The sequence below is a fragment of the Saimiri boliviensis genome, chromosome 3 (assembly GCF_048565385.1).
Source record: "Saimiri boliviensis isolate mSaiBol1 chromosome 3, mSaiBol1.pri, whole genome shotgun sequence".
NCBI classification, from domain to species: domain Eukaryota; kingdom Metazoa; phylum Chordata; class Mammalia; order Primates; family Cebidae; genus Saimiri; species Saimiri boliviensis.
In genome coordinates, this window is record NC_133451.1 from 51,133,876 (window position 1) to 51,155,016 (window position 21,141).

General features: G+C 37.9%; 1 protein-coding gene across 1 annotated transcript in view; it reads right to left on the reverse strand.

Moving 5' to 3' along the window:
• PDCL2 (phosducin like 2) overlaps positions 1–21,141 on the reverse strand; it is a 39,546-nt gene that overhangs the window by 537 nt on the left and 17,868 nt on the right. Inside the window, exons 4-5 of the mRNA XM_003933612.4 lie at positions 19,832–19,975; positions 12,599–12,807 (exon numbers count right to left, since the gene is read on the reverse strand). Coding sequence (XP_003933661.1) covers positions 12,599–12,807; positions 19,832–19,975 — 353 coding nt within the window. The remainder of the gene's footprint in view (positions 1–12,598; positions 12,808–19,831; positions 19,976–21,141) is intronic.

Sequence of the window (21,141 nt, forward strand, 5' to 3'; positions counted from 1 at the left end):
AGGCTAGGTTCAAACTCCTGACTTCAAGTGATCTGCCCACCTTGGCCTCCCAAAGTGCTGAGACTACAGGTGTGAGCCACCATGCCCAGCCTGATGCTATCTGTAGAACTGAGTGACAGTAAAAGTGCTAAAATATTAAAATACACATTAGAGACAGCAAAGTTATACTTAAAGGGAGAAATTATGGTTATACTGGGTATTAGTCTGTTTTGTGATAACAGAATACATGAGACTTGGGTAATCTGTAAAGAACAGAGATTTCTTATACTTCTGAAGGCTGGAAAGCACAAGGTTGAGGAGCTGCATCAGGTGAGGGCCTTCTTGCTGAGGTTATGCCATGGCAGAATTCAAGTGAGTTAGAGAAGGTGAGTGAGAGAGAGCAAGAGAGAGCTGAACTTAGTTTTAAAACAAATCCATTCTCACAACAACAACCCCACTTCTGCAATAATGATATTAATCCATTCTTGGGGGCAGAGATCTTAAGACCTAATCACCTTTAAAGGTCCCACTTCTTAACACTGTTGCATTGAGGATTAATTTCAGGGGACACATTCAAACCATAGCATTCTACCCCAGCCCACAAAATTCATGTCTTCTCACATGCAAAATACATTCATTCTATCCCAGTAGCCCCAAAAGTCTCAACTTGTTCCAAAATCAACTTAGAAGTCCAAAGTCCAAGCCAGGCACAGTGGCTCATGCCTGTAATCCCAATACTTTGGGAGGCCGAGGCAGGCAGATCACGAGGTCAGGAGTTCAAGATCAGACTGGCCAACATGGTTAAAATCTGTCTCTACTAATAAATACAAAAATATTAGCTGGGCATGGTGGCTCATGCCTGTAATCCCAGCTACTTGGGAGGCAGAGGTAGGAGAATTGCTTGAACTGGGAGCCAGGAGGCAGAAGTTGCAGTGAGCTGAGATCACACCACTGCACCCCAGCCTGGGGTACAGAGCAAGACTCCATCTCAAAAAAAAAAAAAAAAAAAAAAAAAAAGACCAGAGTCTCATCTAAGTAAGACATAGGTAAGACTCAAGACACAATTCATACTAAGGCACATTTCCCTCCCGTGAACCTATAAAATTAAACAAGTTATCTACTTCTAAAATACAATGAAAAGCTAGGCATAGGAGACACCCATTCCAAGGGAAAAATAGTCAAGAAGAAAAGAGTAACTAGTCCCAAGTAAGTCCAAAACCCAACAGGGAAAACAATGTAAGTTTTAAAGCTGGAAATTAACCTCTTTTGGCTCCATGTCCTGCATCCTGGGCACACTGGAGTTGGAGTTGGGCCCACCAGGGCTCAGGCAACACTGTGTCTATGGCTTTGCTGGGCCTAACCCACTTAGCCGCTCTCACAGGTTCGAGTTTTGTGCCTGCAGCTTTCCCAGGCTAGAGCTGCAGGTTTGTGGCCCTACCATTCTGCAGTCTCAGGGGCTGCCCCACTCCCGTGACTCACTAGGCATTGTCTCAGTAGGGGCACTCTACAGAGGATCTACCATTGTGACAAGTCTCTGCCTGAGCCTCTAGGCTGTCAGCAACATCCTTTGAAATCTTAGTGGCGGCCAAGATAGCCCCACAGCTCTTGCATTCTGCCCACCTGCAGAATTAGTACCACATGCACATTGCCAAGTCTTATGGCTTTACCTTCTGGAGTGGTAGGCCAAGCTGCACCAGGGCCCTCTTGAGCCATGACTGGGGTGGCTGAGGGGTGCTATGCTGAAATGCCGGGGGTCCAGTCCTGAGGTGGTGCAGAGCAGCGAATGCTGAAGTTCCATGGGTACTTTTCTGGAAACCTTGCCCTCCTAGCTTGCATTGAGGATTGCTGAAATGCCTTTGGGGTCATTTTTTCATATTGTCTTTATGAAAAGAACCTGGCTTCTTTCTATTTATATTAATTTCTTTAGCAGTCATTTGGCCACAGTTAGTATTTGTCCAGAATACACCTTTTCATTCTTCACATGGCCATGCTAAAATTTTTCAAAATTTTTACTTTCTGCTTCTCTTTTAATTACAAATTTCATTTTGAAATCGCTTCTCTTTTCTCTCATTTTACTGTAAGCAGCCGAAAGAAGCCATGCAGCATCTTGAATGCTTTGCTGCTTAGATAATTCTTTTGCCAGATACTCTAGTTTATCATTCTAAATTCTGCCTTCCATAAAAATCCTAGGACATGGACACAATTCTGCCAAGTTATTTTCAACTGCACATAAGGATGGCCTTTACTTCAGTTTCCAAACCTTGTTCCTCAGTTTCATCTGAGACTTCATCAGAGATCTTTGAAATCTTGGTGGATTTATAATCCATATTTCTACCAGCATGCTGATTGCAACTACTTAAATAATCTCAACAAAGTTCCAGACTTTCCCTACAGTTCTCTTCTTCTGAGTCCTCAACAGAATCACCTTAATGCCCCATTCATGGCAGTCTAGGCTGCTTCTAGCCTGTTCCTCTAAGTTCTTTCAGCCTCTATCCATTATAATAATCCTTCCATATTGGAGGTTTCACTTTCTGTGGTTTCAGGTACTCAGAATAAAGTACAATAAGATAGTTTGAGTGAGGCCACATTCATATAATTTCTATTACATTATCTTGTTATAATTCTTCTATTTTATTATTGTTTATCTCATATTGTGACTTATTTATCAATTAAACTTGATCATGGGTTTGTTATTTATAGAAAAAAACATAGTATCTATAGAATTTGGTACTATCCACAGTTTCAGGCATGCACTGGAGGTCTTGAAACATATCCTCCCATTGGTAATGGGGAACTACTGTACCCAGATTCAATGTCAGTTCCACATTTTCAGGTATCTGTTATGTAAGTACCACACGATAACCAGTTGTGCCACTGAAGCTTCAACATTTTCAAGTATTTGTTACAGCAAACAACCCCACTTCTTGGTACCAATTTTCTGTCTTAGTCTGTTTTGTGCTGCTATAATAGAATACTATAGACTGGGTAATTATACCAAAAGGAAATTCATTTCTCTCAATTCTGAAGGCTGGGAAGTCCAATATTAAGGTTACCAGGAATCTGGAGAGGGCATTTTTGTTCTGTCACTCCCTGATGGAAGGTGAGAGGATGAGAGGGAGAGCAAGAAAGAACCAAACTCAGTTTTATAACAAGCCCACTCTAGTGATAAGGAAGCTACTCATGTGATAATGAACCTACTTCTATGATAGCAACATTAATCCATTCATGAGGGAAAAGCCCTCATGACCTAATCACCCCTTCAAGGTCCTAGCACTGAACACTTTTGCATTGGGAATTAAGTTTCCAACACATGAATTTGGGGAGACACATTCCATAGTGACATTTTTGTTTTTTAAAAGGACTGAAAAATGGTTTAAAAGTTCAAATCAAGAAGCTAGGAAAAGAACAATAAAGTAAAACCAAGAAGAAGGAAGGACATAATGAAGAAAATACTTTAGAAAAATAGAAAAATAAAAACAATAGAGATGGCCAGCAAAATCAAAAGCTGGTTTTTCGATGAGACTAATAGATATATCTCAGGCAAAAATGATCACAAGAAAATAAGCAAAATAACATATTTACATGGGATACAACCAAACAAGGACAAGATGTAATTTTATACCCATCAAGTTAACAAAAAAGCTAACAGTCTAACTGGTGAAAATCTAATGAAGCTATAAGTAAATGGGATCTCTCATAAAGATTAAAATACTCAAAAAATTTTAAAAGTCATGGAACTACTATGAAAAAATGCTTGTCAATGCATTTGAAAACTTTAATGGGGACAGACCCAAGATGGCCAAATAGGAACAGCTCTGGAGTGCAGTTCCCAGTGAGAACAACACAGAGGGTGAGTGATCACTGAATTTCCAAATGAGTTTTTACTGCCCACAGACCAGGAAATTCCTGGGCTGAAAAGTGCCACAAGTTTCCAGCACTGCCACAGGTCTGTGCACAAAAACTCACACAAATCTGGGTGGCCATTTCAACTGGCACCTGGAACGCCTGGGATACAGAGCTACCCATTCAACTGAAAAAAAAGGGGGCTGAAACGGAGCCAGGCGATCTGGCTCAGCAAGTCCTACCCCTACAAAACCCAGCAATCTGAAACGCTCTGGATTGGGAGTTTTGCAGCAAGTGCAGCTCGACCTGAGACAGTCCAGCTTGGTTGGGGGAAGGGTGTCGGCCATTACCGAGGCAATCTACCACTACCGAGGCAATCTGCCATTACTGAGGCAGTCTACCATTAACAAGGCAATCCACCTTTACTGAGGCAGTCCGCCATTACCAAGGCAATCCACCATTACCGAGGCAGTCCGCCATTCCTGAGGCAATCTGCATTTACTGAGGCAGTCTGCCATTACTGAGGCAGACTGCCATTACTGAGGCAGCTCTAAGTGTACCTCTGTAAACAAAACTGCAAGGAAGTTCACATAGCAGCTGGGCAGAGCCCACAGCAGCTGAGCAATGCCTCTGCTGGCAGACCGTGACTAGACTACCTCCGTGCTGGGCAGGGCATCTCTGAAGAAAGGCAGCATCATGTAAGGAACTTATAAATAAAGCTCCACCTTCCCAGGACAGAGAACCTGGGAAAAAAGGTGGTTATGAGTTTCACTGCAGCAGACTAAAACTTACCTGCCTAGCAGCTCTGAATGGAACAATGGAGCTCCCAGCTCAGCACTTGAGCTCCTATAACGGACAGACTGTCTCCTCAAGCAGCTCCTCAACAAAGATCAAAAGAGACAAAGAAGGGCATAACATAATAGTTAAAAGATCAATGCAACAAGAAGAGCTAACGATTCTAAATATATAAGCGCCCAACACAGGAGCATCCAGATACATAAAGCAAGTCCTTAATGACCTACAAAGAGACTTAGACTCCCACACAATAATAGTGGGAGATTTTAACACTCCACTGTCAATATTAGACAGATTGAGACAGAAAATTAGCCAGGATATCTAGGACTTGAACTCTGATCTGAATCAGGCAAACCTAATAGACATCTACAGAACTCTCCACCCAAAATTCACAGAATATACATTTTTCTCAGCACCACATTGCACCTACTCTAAAGTTGACCACATAATTGAAAGTAAATCACTCTTCAGCAAATGCAGAAGAACATAAATAATAACAAACAGTCTCTCAGACCACAGTGCAATCAAATTAGAATTCAGGATTAAGATTAAATCAGAACCACACAACTTCATGGAAACTGAACAACTGGCTCCTGAATCTCAACTGGATAAGCAATGAAATGAAGGCAGAAATAAGGATGTTCTTCGAAAACCAATGAGAATGAAGACACAATGTACCAGAATCTCTGGTACACATTTAAAGCAGTGTCTAGAGGGAAATTTATAACAATAAATGCCCACATGAGAAGCAAGGAAGGATCTAATATGGACACTCTGTATCAAAATTGAAAGAGCTAGAGGAGCAAGCTCAAAAAACTCAAAAGCAAGCAGAAGACAAGAAATAATTAAGATCAGAGCAGAACTGAAGGAGACAGAGACACAAAAAAAACCCTTCAAAAAATCAGTAAATCCAGGAGCTGTTTTTTTTTTTTAAAAGATCAACAAAATAGACCACTAGCCCAGATTAATAAAAAAGAAAAGAGAAAAGAACCAAATACATGCAATAAAACAAGATAAAGAAGATATCACCACTGATTCCACAGCAATACGAACCACCATCAGAGATTACTACAAACAACTCTATGCACATAAACCAGTAAATCTGGAAGAAATGGATAAATTCCTGGACATTTACACCCTCCCAAGCCTACATCAGGAAGAAGTCAAAACCCTGAATAGACCAATAACAAGGTCTGAAGTTGAGGCAGCAATTAATAGCCTACCAACCAAAAACTGCCCAGGTCCAGATGGGTTCACAGCCAAATTCTGCCAAATGTACAAAGACAAGCTGGTACCACTCCTTCTAAAACTATTCCAAACAATACAAAAAGAGGGAATCCTTCCCAAATCATTTGATGAGACCAACATCATCCTGATACCAAAACCCAACAGAAACCCAGCAAAAAAAGAAAACTTCAGGCCAATATCCATGATGAACAGAGATGCAAAAATCTTCAATAAAATACTGGCAAACCGATTGCAACAGCACATCAAAAAGCTTATCAATCACGATCAAGTAGGCTTCATCCCCGAGATGCAAGGCTGGTTCAACAATATGCAAGAACAAAGACAAAAACCACATGATTATCTCAATAGATGCAGAGAAGGCCTTCGACAAAATCAACAGCTCTTTATGCTAAAAACTCTCAATAAACTAGGTATCGAAGGAATGTATCTCAAAATAATAAAAGCTATTTACAACAAACCCACAGCCAATATCATACTGAATGGGCAAAAACTGGAAGCATTCCCTTTGAAAACTAGACAAGGATGTTCTCTCTCACCACTCCTATTCATTATAGTACTAGAAGTTCCACCCAGAGCAAACAGGCAAGAAAAAGAAATAAAGAGTATTCAATTAGGAAAGGAGGAAGTCAAATTGTCTCTATTTGCAGACGACATGATTGTATATTTAAAAGACCCCATCGTCTCAGCCAAAAATCTCCTTAAACTGATAAGCAACTTCAGCAAAGTCTCAGGATACAAAATCAATGTGCAGAAATCACAAGCATTTCTATACACCAATAACATATTAAAAGAGAGCCAAATCAAGAGCGAACTCCCATTCACAGTTGCTACAGAGAGAATAAAATACCACCTAGGAATACAACCAGCAAAGGATGTAAGGGACCTCTTCAAGGAGAACTACAAACCACTGATCAAGGTAATAAGAGAGGACACAAACAGATGAAAAACCATTCTGTGCTCATGGTTAGGAAGAATCAATATTGTGAAAATGGCCATACTCTCCAAAGTAATTTATACATTCAATGCTATCCCCATCAAGCTACCTATGACCCTCTTCACAGAACTGGAAAAAAACACCTTAAACTTCATATGGAACCAAAAGAGAGCCCATATAGCCAAGACAATCCTAAGCAAAAAGAACAAAGCTGGAGGTATCATGCTCCCTGACTTCAAACTATACTACAAGGCTATAGTAATCAAAACAGAATGGTACTGGTACCAAAACAGAGATATAGACCAATGGAACAGAACAGAGGCCTCAGAGGCAACGCCACACATCTACAACCATCTGATCTTTGACAAACCTGACAAAAACAAGCAATGGAGAAACGATTCCCTGTTTAATAAATGGTGTTGAGATAACTTGCTAGCCATGTGCAGAAAACAGAAACTGGACCCTCTCCTGTTACACTAAAATTAACTCCAGATGTATTAAAGACTTAAACATATGACCTAACACCACAAAAACCCTAGAAGAAAACCTAGGCAAAACCATTCAGGACATAGGCATAGGCAAGGACTTCATGACTAAAACACCAAAAGTAATGGCAACAAAAGCCAAACTAGACAAATGGGATCTAATTAAACTCCAGAGCTTCTTTACATCAAAATAAATAATCATTAGAGTGAACCGGCAACCAGCAGAATGGGAAATTTTTGCAATCTACCCATCTGACAGAGGGCTAAGATCCAGAATCTACAAAGAATTAAAACAGATTTACAAGAAAAAACCAAACAAACCCATTCAAAAGTGAATGAAGGACATGAACAGACACTTTTCAAAAGAAGACATATATGAGGCCAACAAACATATGAAAAAATGCTCATCATCCCTGGTCATTAGATAAATGCAAATCAAAACCACAATGAGATACCATCTTACGCCAGTTAGAATGGCAATCATTAAAAAATCTGGAGATGACAGATGCTGGAGAGGATGTGGAGAAATAGGAACACTTTTACACTGTTGGTGGGAGTGAAAATTAGTTCAATCATTGTGGAAAACAGTGTGACAATTCCCCAAGGACCTAGAAATAGAAATTCCATTTGACCCAGCAATCCCATTACTGGGTATGTATCCAAAGAATTAGAAATCGTTCTACTATAAAGACACATGCACACATATGTTCATTGCAGTACTGTTTACAACAGCAAAGACCTGGAACCAAGCCAAATGTCCATCAATGATAGACTGGACAAGGAAAATGTGGCACACACCATGGAATACTATGCAGCCATAAAAAACGATGAGTTAGTGTCCTTTGTAGGGACATAGATGAATCTGGAATCATCATTCTCAGCAAACTGACACATAACAGAAAATCAAACACCACATGTTCTCACTCATAGGCAGGTGTTGAACAATGAGAACACATGGACACAGAGAGGGGAGTATCACACACTTCAGTCTGTTGAGGGGACTAGGGGAGGGACAGCGCGGGTAGGGAGGTTGGGGAGGGATAACATGGGAAGAAATGCCAGATATAGGTGAAAGGAGGATGGAGGCAGTAAACCACATTGCCATGTATGTACCTGTGCAACAATCCTGCATGATCTGCACATGTACCCCAGATCCTAAAGTACAATAAATAAATATATATGTAAAAAAAGCAAACCTTAATGGGTGCATTTCAAGAAAAATGAGAAATAACAAAATACATCCAAAAAAGAAAGCCTGTAGATGCCAAAAGCCAAAAGGAATTTATTTAATAACCAAAACTCCCCCATCCCTGCAAATTCATAATTTTGTTAAATTTATTACTAAGTAATATATAGATGATCAAAATATTTGAGGAAAATTACAAAGTATATTTGAAAAACATAAAAGAAGATCAACATAAATGACAAAATATATCTCATTCATGGGTGGCAACACTCACTGTTATAGGATATCATTCTCCAATAATCTATAAATATGACTAATAAATATTCACCAGGACTTTTCACAATATTTGACTAATTCTAACAGTTACATGAAATTATGAAAAATATTTATCCCACTAGAGAGAATTATACTATTATAAAGCTATAGGAATAATAGCTTTATTAGTGCTGTAATGATGCAGGGATAGAGAAGACCAGTGGAGTATTGTGAAGAATTCAGAAACAAATCCAAATGTTTTCAAACTGTTAAAAATGATACAGAAAACATAAAAATCAGAGAAGAAAACACCTCATACCCTTTAGGATGGCCATCATTAAAAAAACTAATAAAGATAACCAGTGTTAGCAAGGTTAAAGAGCAATTGGAATCATTGTAAACCATCGGTAGGAACGTAAAACGGTATAGCTACTATGGAAAACAGTATGGCAGTTCCTCAAAAAATTAAAATAGAATTAGATATGATCTAAAAATTTTACTTCTGAGTATATTCCCAGAAGAAATGAAAACAGGGACTCAGATAGATATTTCCACATCATGTTCAAAGCAGCGTTATTCATAATAGCCAATAGATAGAATCAACCCAAGTGTTCATCTACAGGTCAGTGTGTAAACAAAAGTTGGTATTATTTAGCCTTAAAAAGGAAGGAAATTCTGATGCATTCTACAACATGAAGGAACCTTGAGGGCAGTGTACAAAATGAAATAAGTCTGTCACAAAAAAGACAAATATTCTGAGATTCCACTTACATGAGGTACCTAAAGCAGTCAAATTTATAGAGACAGAAAGTAGAAGGTTGATTACAAGGGATTAGGGAAAGAGGGGAATGGAGAGTTGTTTAATAGATATAGAGTTTCTTTGCAAGATAAAAATTGTTCTAGAGATTGGTTGCAGAGCAATGTGAACATACTAACACTACTGAACTTCATCCTTAAAAATCGTAAATTTTATGTTATGTATATTTTACCATAATTTAAAAAGAAATTTCTAGGTTTTGTTTTCAGTAAAATTTATTTTTTAAAAGAATAAAGTGAAATTTTATAAATGGTGGTGAAACAATTGCATTTTCTTATAGAGAAAAAGTAGATACATTCCTGATATGGTTTGGCTATTTCCCACCTTAATCTCATCTTGAACTGTAGTTCCCATAATCCGCACGTGTTGTAGGTGGGAGGCAATTGAATCATTGGGGCCATTACCTCCAGGCTGTTCTCTTGATAGTGAGTGAGTTCTCACAAGATCTGATGGTTTTATAAGGGGCTTTTCCCCCATTTCACTTGGCTCTCATTCTTCTCCTTCCTGCTGTCATGTGAAGAAGAATATATTTGCTTCCCATTCTGCCTTGATTATAAGTTTCCTGAAGCCTCCCCAGCCCTGCTGAACTACGAGTTAATTAAACCTCTTTTCTTTATAAATTACCCTGTCTCAGGTATGTATTTATTAGCAAAGCGAAAATGGACTAATACAATTCCTTACATCAAATCATATGTAAAAGTAAAGCCCAATGTTATTCAAGACCTAAGCTCAAAAATAAAATTTTAAAACTCTTACAATAAAGTATAGGAGAATATCTTTTTCACCTTGGGAATATGGAAAGGTTTTGAAAAGAAAGCACAAAAAGTACAAAATAAAGAAAAAGATAAATAATTTTGACTATGCCAAATCATAACTTTTATCTGACAATCAAAATGAAATGATAAGCCATAACTGGTGAGAATGTATTAGTAATACTATAAAAATAGTATCCAGAACTTTACACACACACTCATGCATACATACACACTCTTATAAATCAATGAAACAACACATGCACACACTTATAAATCAATGAAAAAACACAAATGAGAAAATGGACAAAGTATATAAACAATTAGGAGAAGAAATCAGAATGGCCAATGCATCTCTACTACAAAAAAATTTTTTTTTTTTTAAATTAGCTGGGTGTAGTGGGATGCACCTGTAGTCCTAGGTATTCAGGAGGCTAAAGTGGGAGGATCACTTGAGCCTGGGAAGTCAAAGCTTTAAATGAGCTATAATTGTGCCACTGTACTCCAGCCTGGGTGACAGAGTAATATGCTGTCTCAAAAAATAAGCAAAAAAATAGCTGAACCAAGCATAAACACATGTTCACATTTGTTATTTTTGGTAATTACTATGGTCTTGAATGTTTGTGTCCCCTCAAAACTCGTATGTTGACATCCTAATCCCCAAGATGATAGTATTAAGAGGTAGAGACTTTGGGAGTGATTAAACCATGAGAGCAGAGCATTCATCAATGAACTAAGTGAAAAGAGAGGCCAAAAGGAGCTTGTTTGCCTCTTCCACCATGTGAGGTCAATGAAGAGGTCACCATCTATGAAGAACAGGTCCTCACAAAACACCAAATCTGCTGGGGCCTTGATCTGGGACTTCCAAGCCTCTAGAACTGTTAGATATTAATATAAGTTTTCTTGTTCATAAGCCACTCAGTTTATAGTATTTTTATTATAGTATCCCAAACTAAGATAATAATTTCATGAATGCTTGCTTTATTATTATTCTATGTACTCTTATATTGTTAACTTTTTAAATTAAAAAGTAAAGGTCCAAGCTACAAAAACAAGGTGGTGAAACAAGGAGAGGCCTTAGGAGACTAAAAGAAAAATGGGAAAATTCTGAAATTATTAAGTAACAGAGGTCTTGGTAAGGCCATAAGCAATTTTGAGGGATTGACAGAATGAAAAGCATACAAATTGAAAACAGCTGGCCAGGCACAGTGGCTCATGCCCATAATCCCAGCACTTCGGGAGGCTGAGGCAGGTGGACCACCTGAAGTCAGGAGTTCAAGACCAGCCTGGGCAACATGGTGAAACCCCATGTCTACTAAAAATTACAAAAATTAGCTGGATATGGTGGCTGGCACTTGTAATCCCAGCTACTCAGGAGGCTGAGACAGGAAGAATTGCTTGAACCCAGGAGGCAGAGATTGCAGTGAGCCAAGATCACACCACTGCACTCCAGCCTGAGTGACAGAGCAAGACTCTGTCTCAAAAAAACATAAAACCAACAAAACCCAAAAACAGCCATTCATGATGGCTCTAACACAATGGTGAGAGAAAAAGATTTTTAGTTTTGTAAAATAGAGTTAAAGCAGTGCCAAAAAATGAATAGATCAAAGAAATAGCCTTAGGGAGTAAAAACAAAGACGATAAAAATATAAAGTCTTGTGCTGTGTGCTAACAAAAATAAAATAATAGGAGCCATGGTCCCTGCACTTTTTAGGAAGATAAAATTCAAAGGGAATTGATTAATCAACGAAATTAGATATCATGCTAATAAGTGAAAAATAAGATGTATTGAGAATATAGGCTATAGAAATTCAGCAGAGAAGAAAAAGATTATGAAGTGGTCCAATATTACATAACAGAGTAAATAACAATTGAGTAGACTCATGAAGGAATAAAGTTTGGACATGGAGAATAGAGAAAGGTAGACTACATTAGGTACAAGCAGAGAATGTGTATAAAAGTATGATGGCACAAATGAGTAGCGTATGTTTGGGGATAGTGGCTGAAAACCAGCCTAACAGGAACAGAAACTAGAAAGCTCTGAGAAATATAGTTGGAGAAGTGGGTGGAGATTCTAAAGGAGAAGATTCTAAAATTTTAACTTACTTGAGACAGGACTGTTAAGGATTTTAAGCAAGGGAGTGTTACTAGAGTATTACTGGAGGAAAATTAATCTGGAAGCATACAAAAAGAGACTAGACGCAAGGAAAAAACCTTGATACTTAGAAAGTAAACTTTCAGGACACTTGTTAGTTTGTGGATGTTTTCACCTATTATTTTTATAAACAAAATGTGTAACATTACCTTCCAGCTTGAGATTTATCCCTCCACATTCTATAATTCCAATGAATTTGGCTTCTATCTGACCATTTTTATAAACAAAAATTGTTGGTAAACAATTGTCATGGTAGTGTTGAATACAGCTATTCACGATGGCTTTAACAAATTTAGTTTCTGGAAACTTTCTTGCTAGAAGACTAAGATGCTGGTTAACCAACAAACACATTGGGATGCTAAAAAGAGAACAATACACACAATCTTTAATAAACAGACTACTCATCTCAGTCTAATGAAAGAAGTAAAATATCTCCATGGCAAAAATATATCTTAGATAGTTTCTAATATAAAAGCACGTTATTATCCTCTATTGTTACCTTTAGCAATGATGAACTGTATGTAGAGTCCTCTGGTTTTGACTGTAAGCACCATTATAGCCGATAATGAAGCTAGCTAATATGGCAAGCTGATGCTTAACTTAGGGAAACTATATCCAAGTGAGCGTCAGTTTAGTTCAAGCAGATTCCCAGTTTGTAGGAAAAAAAAAAAAAACCAGGACAATTCTAGCAAATAATTGGCAGTTCTGAGTTGAAACAAAAGGATCCTAACCCTAATTGCCATCATGAGCTTCTTTCCATGAGTTTGCCACATCCAAAACTGTCTTTCTTGACCTCAACAAACTTCTCCCACAGTCTTTGGAATCCCACTCCATGCCACATCCTGGCGGCCCCATTATCCAGAACTGTACCTTACCAGAAATTTAATATTGATTCGAAGTGTGACCACAACCTCAGTTCTTCCTGCTTTATCACTTAATTCTCACCACACTCCTTGTTCAATTAGTCCCTTTTCTCCCAGTTTATTAAACTATCAAGTGAATCCCTTCACCTCTACTTTATTCCACATTCCTTCCTTCTCCCATGGGACCTTTGTTGGTTACTGTTTCCCTCTTTTCCTGTTTTCTCATCTTTCCTTCTCCAAAGACTCTTTCTCCATTTTACATAAACATATTCAAGTTGGGCTGGCTGTGGTGGCTCATGCCTATAATCCCAGCATTTTGGGAGACCAAGGTGGACAGATAGTTTGAGGTCAGGCATTAAAGACCAGCCTGCCCAACATGGTAAAACCCCATCTCTATAAAAGTATAACAGGTTTCAGGGGCCAAGGGAAAACTTCTTTGCCCTCCGAAGGAAGGTTCACTGAAAGATCGACTAATAAAAGGCAGATTAATTGGAGAAAAGGCACGCAAACTTATTAACATACACAGGAGAGAGGAAACACAAAGTACCCCGAAACCCTCCACTGGGGTACAGAAGCTCATATGCCATCTTGAGGCTAGAGGCTACAGAAGGAATGGAGGCTCTGGAATGGCCAAAAACAGGTTATTGGGGTAAATCAGGTTACAGTGGCAAGACAGGCTATGGGAGGCAGAGAAGAGAAGGCCCGGCTAGCAAAGGTGGCCTTGTTATGTAGATGAAACCTTACATGTAGCAGCCCTCAAAGAGAATAGATGGTAAATGTTTCTTTTAGATCTTTAAAGGCATCAGATTCTCAGTTAACTTTGGTCCTAGATCAGACTAGAGAAGGCCCTCAGAGAAGGCCTGACTGCATGAATGCAGATTTTCTCTGCAGTTGCAAATCTCCCCACCAAAAGGCAGCTTTACAGGGTTATTTTGGTTTGCTGGTCCTCTCAACACTCATCTCAAAATATGTCAAGAAAGTATACCTTAGGGTACAATGTTTTGACTTCCTTCAAGGTGAAATGAGTCCACTAATATCTAATTTAGAGAAATTTTATCATTATCTTTAGAAATTTTATCATAATGAAAGCTCAGGCAGTGGTACAACAGATATTTGTGGGGTGGGTCAGTAGTGTGAATGGCAGAAGGCAGGTAGGCATTGGTGGTGGCAATGAAAAGTATAGAACTAAGAGAATAGTGCATAACAGATTGTGACTCAGGGAGAAAGGGTTGCCCAAAGATAATTCTGATAGCAAGCAGTAGGGCAACAAATTTGGGGGGAGTTCAGGGACAGAATTTTAACCTGAGAAGAGCTGTAAAATATGAGGTAGACCTCTAATATCACAAAACAAGTTAAGAACCTATTTATGGCATTCAAGTTTCAAAATATGTACTTGGGTATAGGAATAATATAAAAGCCCCAAATTAGAATTGGGGTACAGGTATAAGATTAAATAAAACCAGAAACGAGACTGACTACAAGCTAAGTCATTAGGCTTAATGGCCCATGTTGAGTTAGATCCATCTAAGGCACCTTAAGGAGGCTAAGTCTTCATTTGTATAAAAAGTGGGTCTAATCCTATCAATTTAATGGCAAAGAGCCATTGAAATTATAGAATTTAGGAGCCTAATAAAAAAAAAAAAAACACTACCCTTTTATAAAATTGATAGAAAGTAGCCAAAAATGAAACCACCATTGCAAAAAATTTTAACAGTGAGAGAATTATGATAGTGAAAGAGATCTGATCTAACCAACCCCTATCTTCCCTTTAACCTCTAAACTGCCTTGAATCATTCCTGGGCTTGGGCTAAGCTAACCTTGGGAGAAATTCAGTTTATAATTTAAATGATAATAGCCTTTCCCCAAAACCAAACCACGTTTGTAAAGTTAAAGGAAGATTAGGTTAGGAGGATGAGAGGAGCCTGAATTCTGCTAAGATACACACTTAAACAATTACCAGCCATTATTTTGGAGGTCACAAGGTTTGCAACTTCCTCAATTACTCCTGCAGATAACATCACTATTATAGAACCTAAGATTGGCCTTTTTGATATATCTTTTTTGGGGTTTTTGCATTTCTGATGACTGATGCCTCTACCTGGACCGACCAAGAAGTCCTGTGGTCCCACCCAGAAGTAGACTTAGCACTCATGAGGACTGTATTAGTCCATTCTCATGCTGCTAATAAAGACATACCCAGGACTGGGTAATTATAAAGGAAAGAGGTTTAACTGACTCACAGTTCAGTATGGCCAGGGAGGCCTCAGGAAACTTACAATCAGGGTAGAAGGGGAAGCAAACACAAACACATTCCTCTTCACATGGCAGCAGCAAGGAGAAATGCTGAGCAAAAGGGGAAAAGCCCCTTATAACCATCAGATCTCATGAGAAATCACTCATTATCACAAGAACAGAATAAGGGTAACTGCCCCCATGATTAAATTACCTCCCACCGGGTCCCTCTACAGTTCAAGATGAGATTTGAGTGGGGACATAGCCAAACTATATCAAGGACCATTTTCCACATCCCTGTGATTGTATTCCCAACCAATCAGCAGTACCCATTCTATGGTCTGGCAAACTATCCTTAAAAAACCCCAACCCCTAAATTTTGGGGGAGGCTGATCTGAGTAATAAAACTCTGGTTTCCTGTTCAGTTGACTTTGTGTGAATTAAACTCTTTGTTGTAATTCCCCTGTCTTGATAAATTGGATCTATGTGGAGGGCAGGCCAAAACCTGCTGGGTGGTTACCAAAATGTAAATTGACAGTTATCCTTCAACTTTGCAATATTAAAAGCTGTAAGTAAATCCATTGTTTTTTGTTTTTTTGTTTTTGTTTTTGTTTTTATTGAGACCGAGTCCCTCTCTTGCCCAGGCTGGAGTGCAGTGACATGATCTTGGCTCACTGCAACCTCTGTCTCTTGGGTTCAAATGATTCTCTTTCTCAGTGTCCCAAGTAGCTGGGATTATAGGGAAACACTACCATGCCCATCTAATTTTTTTGTACTTTTAGTAGAAACACAGTTTTGCCATGTTGGCCAGGCTGGTCTCAAACTCCTGACCTCAGGTGATCCGCCTGCCTTGGCCTCCCAAAGTCCTGGGATTACAGGCATGAGCCACCATGCCCAGCCAGTAAATCCATTGTTAAAAACTAGTTTTCTAAAGAATATTTGTAACACAATTATTTTCTGTTGTATTTTATAAATTCGGATTATTACAGATTAATTTTTAAAATGTATGTTTTATACAAACACAGGAATATATTTTCTTAATGTCCAGAAAACTAATAAATAACTACTTTAGAGTAGCCCAAAAAAACCTTCTAAGAAGGTCACAAATACTTAAAATATTATGAAACCACATCCTTCTTTTTGAGTCTATCAAAGCATATGATAATTTGAAGCAGACTAAAACACATTCAACCTCTTTATGATTTTTTAAGATTTCTAAAATCTAGTAATTTATCTGGAAAAAATAACCATTAAAGGAGATAATTTTACTTAGAAGAAATATCTACTCTGTAAACCACAAAGGGTCAGAAAAAACATTCAGTGAACCACTTCGGTATATAATATTTACCACAAACAAATCCCAGTTTTGTAAATGTCAGTGTTTCTCATCCTTATTTGTGAGACTTATAAGGAGCATTTACAAACTGGTTAACTAAATAAATAGTAGATGTAATATGGAAGTGTGATTTGAGGAAATAACTTTTATCTAAAGAATGCAAGTCCCTTTAAATGTTTACACCCACAGAGTCATTAAAATGAGACAGCAGGCTAGGCACAGTGGTTCACACCTGTAATCTCAATAATTTGGGAGGCTGAGGCAGGAGGATTGCTTGAGGCCAGGAGTTCAAGACTGGTCTGGGCAACAGAGCAAGACCCTATTTCTACAAAAAATTTTAAAAACTTAGCCGAATGTGGTATGCAAACCTGTAGTTCAAGCTACTTGGAGGACTGAAACAAGAGGATCATTGCTGCAGCCCATGCATTCAAAGCTGCAGTGAGCTATGATCGTCACTGCACTCCAGCATGGGAGACACAGTGAGACCCTGTCTCAAAAAAAATAGAGAGAGAGAATCACAACTTACACCCTCCTTGACCTATGTATTCATCTCTTGAAACTGCTTGCTATTGCTTCCAAGTAGCTATAAATTAACCCAATAATACATCAGACGTTGTAACTTTTATCGATTAACAGTGTATAGCCAATCACTAATTAAGGTTATTTCCTTAAGCCAACGAGAATTCCTGACAAAAAACTTTCTATCAGTCCACTCCCTGTCCTCCTTTTATGTCTTCACAGACCTGCTCATAACAAAGGCTAAAGGGAGGTTATATCCAAGGTTACTTAGGTTTAGCCTTCTGGGCAGCTATCCTCACTTTGGCTCAAGTAAACTCTTTAAATTATATTTGGTGCCCAGTCTCTTCCTTTTAGGTCAACACATTCTTTTTTTTTTTTCTTTTTTTGAGACGGAGTTTCGCTCTTGTTACCCAGGCTGGAGTGCAATGGCGCGATCTCGGCTCACTGCAACCTCCGCCTCCTGGGTTCAGGCAATTCTCCTGCCTCAGCCTCCTGAGTACCTGGGATTACAGGCACGCACCACCATGCCCAGCTAATTTTTTGTATTTATAGTAGAGACGGGGTTTCACCATGTCGACCAGGATGGTCTCGATCTCTTGACCTCGTGATCCACCCACCTTGGCCTCCCAAAGTGCTGGGATTACAGGCTTGAGGCACCGCGCCCGGCCAACACATTCTTTTTAAGAGTTTAAAGGTATTTAAAAATTAATCTACCAAGACTTTGAGTTATAATGAAATAACTTTTATGGGGCGTTTTCTTTTATGGGGCATGTTGTCCTATCAAAATTTGACTCAGGAACTGCAAATTATAGCCCTATACAGGCTACACAGGGCTATATACAGGGTTATAATTTGCATAACTTGCTCTGTCATAATTTCCCCAAGGACCTAAAGAGAAAAAAATTTATTATTCAGAGATTGAGATAAGGACAATGAGGTTGCTGTCATGGCCTCTGTCCCTGGAATGGTTATAGCCCTGAGGCAGAAGGGTAGGGACCTAAAGCTAGAAGGACTGTTTGAATGAGAGAAACAGAGTTGGGGAAAAGTCTACTTTCCCCAACTACTAGGCAAGACTGCTGAGGCCTAGGGACAGTGGGTTATACTTAGTACAACCAGGCATTTTTAAATTAACTGTCTTGGAGGAATGGGGGAGTACAGGGGTGCAAAGGTGCAGGGGAATTGTTCTATTAGAAGAGACTTAAAAGAGATGATATATCTAAATGTGCTGCATAATTCTTGATTGGCTCCTTGTCCAAAAACATATGTATTTATAAAAGATATTTTTAAGTCAATTGGGAAAATCTGAGTAAGGATGCGGTATTAGATGTTATTAGGAATTAATGTTAATTTTGTTAGGTGAGAAAATGGTATTGTGGTTATGTAGAAGAATGCTCTTGAAGGGATTCATAGCATGCCACACTGAAATATGCCACTCTGGCATAAGGATTATTTTGAGCTAAAGGCAACTGAGAAGAAACAGACACAAGAAAAATCTTCTCCACACAGTAACATCCTCCCTCCTCTCTCAACCAGGAAGGGCAGGACACTGTTAATCACTGGATAAAGCTCTAGATTCTTACTATCCCAGTGAGGCACCAGAGGAATCTATATAACAAACCTTGCTAAAATAACATTTAATTTTCATTCATTTCACCCATGTATTTACCATTCCACAGTTTGTTACTCCTAGAATCTCAAAGACCCTTTCTGTTGTCTTGTTACTTCACTACAAATTTGCTGTCCTTTTGTTAAGATGCTATATAAGCCCAAGTTCTAACCACTCCTTTAAATTACTTATCACTGAGCTCTCTCACGTGTATGTGTAATGCATTTGTTAATAGACTTCTGTTTGTTTTTCTCTTGATAACCTGTCTTTTGTCAGTCTAATTTGCAGGGCCAAGCCAATAAACTTAAAATGGGTAGAGGAGATAGAATTTTTTTTCTTTCCAACACCTTTATGTTTTGAAGGTGCACACTGAAGTACACAGGAATAAATTATCATGCCATATTCAGTTTACTTTGAAATGGTTCTACAAATGCAAATATACACATACACAGAAACAATTATATAAATACAGCAAAATGTTACTTGTTGAATCTATCTGGTTGATATTTAGAGTGTTCATTTTCTCATTCTTTCTACTTCTCTGTATTTTTGAGATTTTCTACAATAAAAAGTTTTTAACTACTACAAAAGAATGCTTATCTTTCTAAAAAGTGTGACAACTTCCTTATATTAGAAATGAAAAGATCTTAAAATACCTAATTAAATTCCTGAAGCCAATGACTATCAAAAACTCTATGGATGTATGTATATGTAATACACAGTTTCTTTTTCTTAAGTACTATTATATACTTTGTAAAACTTTAAACCAAACATATGTTTTTTAAAATAGTAGTATATTAACATTTTGAAATACTATGGTAATTACCTTGATCTGTATAGATGAATTATAACCCACACATCTTTTTCTGCATTTGTGACTTCATTTACATACTGATTTCCAGAAATTTCTCTTAATTCTCCAAATTTTTGTTTTTTCTTAAGAGCTCTCCATTCCTGTAACCGCTTCTTTCTAATTAAAACATGAAATTTAATTACTTAAGAATATTCTCATATTCTTAAGGTCATTCTGATATGTAGTAACAATTTAGGGCAATGAATATAATGCCTATACATATCAAACACTTTAAATGATGAGATAACTATGAATGATCTTATAAAGCCAATTTCTCTTTTTATATGCAAATTTGTGTTATGGATATTGGAAAGTATAAGAAGTTTGGTATCAACTTTTAAATTTGTATTTAAGACTAGGTTTAAATCATAGCTATAGAGAGTTTATCTAGATGTTGTGCCAACAAATTCTCATGTACAGGCTGAATACTTCATTAAGGAGAATAATGATATCCAACATTTACCAAGTGCTTGCTATGTTGCCAGGCACTATTTTAAATACATAACATTAATGAACTTAATCCTTGTAAAAATGTTACAAAGCAAGTATTATTATTATCCCCATTTAAATGTTAGTAACTATCATGCTAAGACAATCTTTACTTTGAAGACTTTGTGGATATTTGTAATTACTTGTTATATATATAGATTTATTATAGACAGAGAGGTAGTACTGGAGAGTGATTATGAGTTTGGATTATAAGGTCAGACTAAACTGGGTTTAAATGCCAGTTCCAGTACTTGTTAATAGCATAAACTTGGGCAAGTTATTTAATCTCTCTATACTTCAGTTTCCATAATTGTACATGGGAATAATACTAATAACTACTTACAAAGGATTATTGGGAAATAAATAATACATGTACATTTCTTAGCAGGGTGTCTGACACACTGTGAGCATTCAATAAATGTTTACCTATTTATCTATCCATAGCGAACCTCAAAACTTTGTTTAAAAAAACCAACTCTCTCAACATTTACATACTTTGACAATTTCGCTGTTGAACACCTGGATTCATGAAGCAAATCTAAATGGTTTCTGACATGTCTGCAAGTTTATTAACATTTAATGATTCTATAGCTCTAAGTTTGCTGGGAGTATTTACCCTCTTTCTTTCTCTGTGTATTAACCATATTTTCTTATTTTACGTATTCTCGATGCTCTGCCATCTGGCGCATTGCTGATTCTGTAGAGTCTGCCCCTCCCAGGGCTAGCAAACTCCAGGAGATAACAAACACTTTTTAAACACAAACCAACCAATCTAGGGCTCACATCATCAATCA